This window comes from Xenia sp. Carnegie-2017, unplaced genomic scaffold (genome assembly GCF_021976095.1).
Source record: "Xenia sp. Carnegie-2017 unplaced genomic scaffold, XeniaSp_v1 HiC_scaffold_6, whole genome shotgun sequence".
In the NCBI taxonomy this organism is placed as follows: Eukaryota; Metazoa; Cnidaria; class Anthozoa; order Malacalcyonacea; family Xeniidae; genus Xenia; species Xenia sp. Carnegie-2017.
In genome coordinates, this window is record NW_025813526.1 from 5,993,847 (window position 1) to 5,998,504 (window position 4,658).

The window sequence follows — 4,658 nt, forward strand, 5'->3', positions numbered from 1 at the left end:
CAAAACTATAAATTATCTATGTTGATCGTGTTGTTTTTCTTTCCCTCGTTCTTATTTGCCTAATCTGTTCTTTTCGCAGCATTTGGACAATGAAAAATTGACGTTAACAAATGCAATGAAATTTGCAGAGTACCGCGGTGTTTGTACAAAACACTCTGAACAGCGAGCATTTTCAGCGAAAGGCAAATTGTCATAGTAAAGGTCGTCAATTTACCCCGGAGTTCGACACAGATTCCTGCGCCATTTCGATCAAATACATGAAACTTTTCTCCATTTAGCAGTGAAAAATAAATATACACCAAGGAGCAAGTGCAAATGATGTTAATTTTGAGTTAGCACTATTTTGACACGCATAACACAAAAATTTTGCCATCCGAGTGAGCAACTTCAGCAAGTTCTGTTGTTCGCCATTGTTTACCAAGTGTAATGAATGATCTTTCGCCCCGACGCTACCTAATTGGTTGAAGATAAGATTCTCTTGGCTTTGACTGGCTAAGACGCAAAAACACAACATTATAACACCTTTCTATAATCATATATTCAAAATAAAATAATCAATTTTTCTCTTTAATGTGCAAGTTATACGATTGACGTACATTTTCAAATTGTTAAGTACTACAACAGCAACACGATGATTAAAAAATTTTTTTGGTTCGATGGCGCATAAAAAAATCACAATTTTGAAATTTGTCCATGGCCTGATATTTGAACTTGTTCATTTAATTCCTCAATGTAAGAAACGCCCACGGACACCTGTTGCTCATGAATGATGAAGATTTCAATTTTTTTATTTTATTTCACATTAAATTTGAAATGAGAGAAAGAAGGAAATAGCGAAGAGTTAATATTGCCCTAAGTATCACGACTTTTTGTCAATATCCTATAGTACACACCACTGTCATCCGCTAGGTAGTGGAGAGAGCAATCTTAGATTGTTAAATCCCGCATTTATATTTTAGATATCTGGCTAATACCCATTTAGAACAAGGCAAACAGATGCAAGTCACCAGGACGGACACTTTTTCAGTGCAGCATAGTGGTTGGCACAAATGCAGCGGCGACCCACAAAATATAAATGGAGAGTGAAAATCCAGGTGGGCTGAAAATTTTTTATTTTGTCAGCTAATGCACGCTTATCCGCTAACATTTTTACCCAAAATTTTCCATATTTGGTTTGACAGCATCCATGTTTTTGATACCAGGCTGCACGTTAATGAAATACAGTAATTTTAATGTGGATGCTCCGTCTAGGTAATTAGTATACGGGTCAGTGGCTGCCAGCATGAGCCGCAACAACAACAATGAAATAAGCAAGTTTGACGTGGCAAATAAAAGTCAAGAATCTGTTTAACGAGCGACAACATCAACAATTTATTTAATAAGGTAATATTCTGAAATATATTATGAAGATAATGTCAAGAACATTCGTTAAAGCATTTATTATTTTTGTATTTGCAATTGGCTGCATAACTATCTTGAACAGACACAAACAAAACAAACAAATGGTCACGGAGAATACCAAAATCAGTCTTACAGAGACTGACGATACAGTATCAGACTTTAAAGAGATCAATTTGGAGACATCGTTTCAAAGTAATCAACTTCACTTGGTGACAAATTACCCCATAATCTTTCTACCACCATGGTCGCGGAATCAAAGTGAGAATAATCTAAGTCGCTTAAAGGAAAGACAGGAAGAAATCGAAGAAACCCTTCAAAGAAATTTGAATCACCCTTTCGTCAAGAATGTACACGTTTTTGTCAATCAAGGATCCGCTGAAAAGCGCTTAAACCACTTAGGGGTAAGAAATAAGCACAAGCTCGTTATTTGTTATTACGAAGGAATGCCATCATATAGACATTTCTTAAAGTATGTGAGCCAAAGACTGCAAAATAAAGTAATTGCTATAACAAATATGGATGTCTATCTTGGCGAAGGATTTGAAAAACTAAATGTAACTTTTCTAACAAAGCATAACATTGCTTATGTTTTAACGCGCTCAGGTAAAAAAGAGAAAAGATGCAATATGAGTCATGGAGCAGTCTGTGAAAGAAGATACTTTGGATCTCATGATACGTACATCATGAATTTAACAGAGGCTATTAGCGACGAAGTCTTAGAGATAATGAAAATGGACATGAACATTGATGGAATTGATAACAGACTTCTTTGGGTTCTTAAGAACAAAATGAATAAGAAACTTTTGAACCCTTGTCATTTCTTAAAAACGTATCACAACCACTGCGTAGCTATTCATGGAAGTAAAAGGTATACAAAACTGCCTAAAGAGGGCAAGTATCTTAAATGTCGCCCATCTGGACTATACACATAACCGAAGTTCTATTTATTAGGAAGGCTCCTTAGAGTTCACCAAAAATTCTGATGTTTTAGATAGCCTTCACTTACAGTATTGTTTACACGAAACATACTCAATATTTGGAAAACTGTTTGCGTTGTTATGGCAACCACGACTCATTTTCTTTTACATTTTTATTGTATAGTTTTGCGAAAATCAACCGTATCTTTTTTCAGTTTTGTAAATTTTCCTAATTATTTTTGTGTGACGAATATTCACCATATAACAAGGCAAGCCTCTATGGCATTATCTACAGCTTAATTCAACTCCCCTTCCACACGTTTTCTGTATAAATCATCCATGCATGGTAATTCTAGTATATCCCCTCTTGATAACGTTGTCGTAGCACCTACGACTGAAATAATTTTAACAGCGAAATTGGTCAGACGTGCCGAAAGTCAACTAGGTATGAGTGAGCCAATTTCTGGCGTCTGCAATGACACGAGACAGGGGTTTAGTTTAGCTTGTGTATTGCTTCACCAGGACAACAAACACTTTGTACCTTTACGCGTTTTTGGTATGTCTTCACACCCAATCGAATTGGTCGTGGATAAACAACTTGGAGAATTACTATTGCATAGTCAACTTCCATTATTTCAGTTGAGAAAACAGCAGTGAGCTTAGATTTTCGTGTTGACTACAGCAAATTTAAAGGGGTAGTCTGACCTTAACACAACTTTCGCTCATATGAAAGTATATATTGTTCTTACCTCTCTCGCGAAATCCTAGGTTTCCAATTCAAATTTAACTCGAGAAATACTGCCTTAAATGTGTGTATTTTTCGATCGCCATTGTGTACATGCAAGCGAAGCCGCAGTCCAGCAGCGATTTTTCGTCGTGACGTCACTGCACGGTGATCGTTGTCAACATAAGACAAAATATACTAGCAAAAGTAGAAGTTACGCATAACCATATTCATCGTTGCATTTTATTTTCTAAGTTTTTAAATTATTTTGCGCAATGGATACGAAGAAATGATTAACGATCAAAACATGATTCAACCATATGCTTATGAGCCGCTTGAAACAGACTCTAGCGACGAGCCTATGGACGACTCCGACGAAGTTCAGCTGTTGTAACAATAAATGAAGACTCAGCACAATTTGAGGGAATAGATACTCCGGACTGTATTACAGATAATCCTGTTTTTCGAAATCTTTGTTTAAATTATTGGGTATTACGACTGGCATGGAGTGAGTACAAACAACACTATGGTTCAAGAGCTGAAGAAGGACCTGAACACAAAAGACAAAGACATGTGGCTTACAGGCAACTGGTTCGATGGAGTTGGAATGTATTGGGCAAGGAAATTAGAGTACCACTACCATCTTTTGCTGTTAGCTACATTCGAGCACATTTCCAACCACCGGGTCTAGAAGAGGACTTTGTCTTTGAGGGTTTTAAATTCGCTGATGAATAATGGTAATGTAAACTATTATAGCCATATTTATAAGTATCGTTAATGATGAATTACTAATAAATAAAAATATAAATTGGATTTAGTAAATGAACAATAAATACAAATTATAATGGCCAAGCCAAAACAATTCTTTATTTGTGCTATGCAAGGATTTTGGTGTACATAATTAAAAAGTGCCTTTGCAAATGAATTTGCATAGCAAAACAAAAAATTGTGCTACTTTACTATTAGAGAGTCTCTTATTATTAATTATAAATATTGATATATACATAACTATTTTTTGGGGACTGTTTACCCATTCTTGATTTGTGTGCTTGTAAAACACTTTCTTTGTTTGGCTTTTCTATAGATGCAATATTTCTTGGAATGTTTGCTGGTAAAGAAATCTTGTTATGTACATTTTTACATTAAAACAGCAGACATCTTCCATCATACCTTGCACAAAAGAATATGACTAACTCACCATAATTGGCTACCCAATTTTTTCGCCCTTTTGGGAACATGATAAGCACAAGAGGAAGGAGGGAAAATACTTTATTAAAAGTGCTTTTCGTATAAAGGTATGCTTGCAAGAACCAAGTTGGCAGTGATAGACCACAATGTAAACACTGGCAGAAAACAAGCACAAGTTCAATGTGGAAAGCAGCAAGGGGAAAAGTGATATAATATCGTGTTCCCAAAAGGGCGAGAAAATTGGGTAGCCAAGCCAATTATGGTGAGTAAGTCATATTCTTTTGTGCAAGGTATGATGGAAGATGTCTGCTGTTTTAATGTAAAAATGTACATAACAAGATTTCTTTACCAGCAAACATTCCAAGAAATATTGCATCTATAGAAAAGCCAAACAAAGAAAGTGTTTTACAAGCACACAAATCAAGAAT

At 35.6% G+C, this 4,658-nt stretch overlaps 1 protein-coding gene across 1 annotated transcript; it reads left to right on the forward strand.

Moving 5' to 3' along the window:
• Positions 1 to 1,321: 1,321 nt before the first annotated feature.
• Positions 1,322 to 2,618, forward strand: LOC124458211. Its single transcript, XM_047008265.1, has one exon. It carries the CDS (start codon positions 1,404 to 1,406, stop codon positions 2,331 to 2,333), a length of 930 nt encoding a protein of 309 aa, XP_046864221.1. The 5' UTR covers positions 1,322 to 1,403; the 3' UTR covers positions 2,334 to 2,618.
• The last annotated feature ends 2,040 nt before the right edge of the window (positions 2,619 to 4,658 follow it).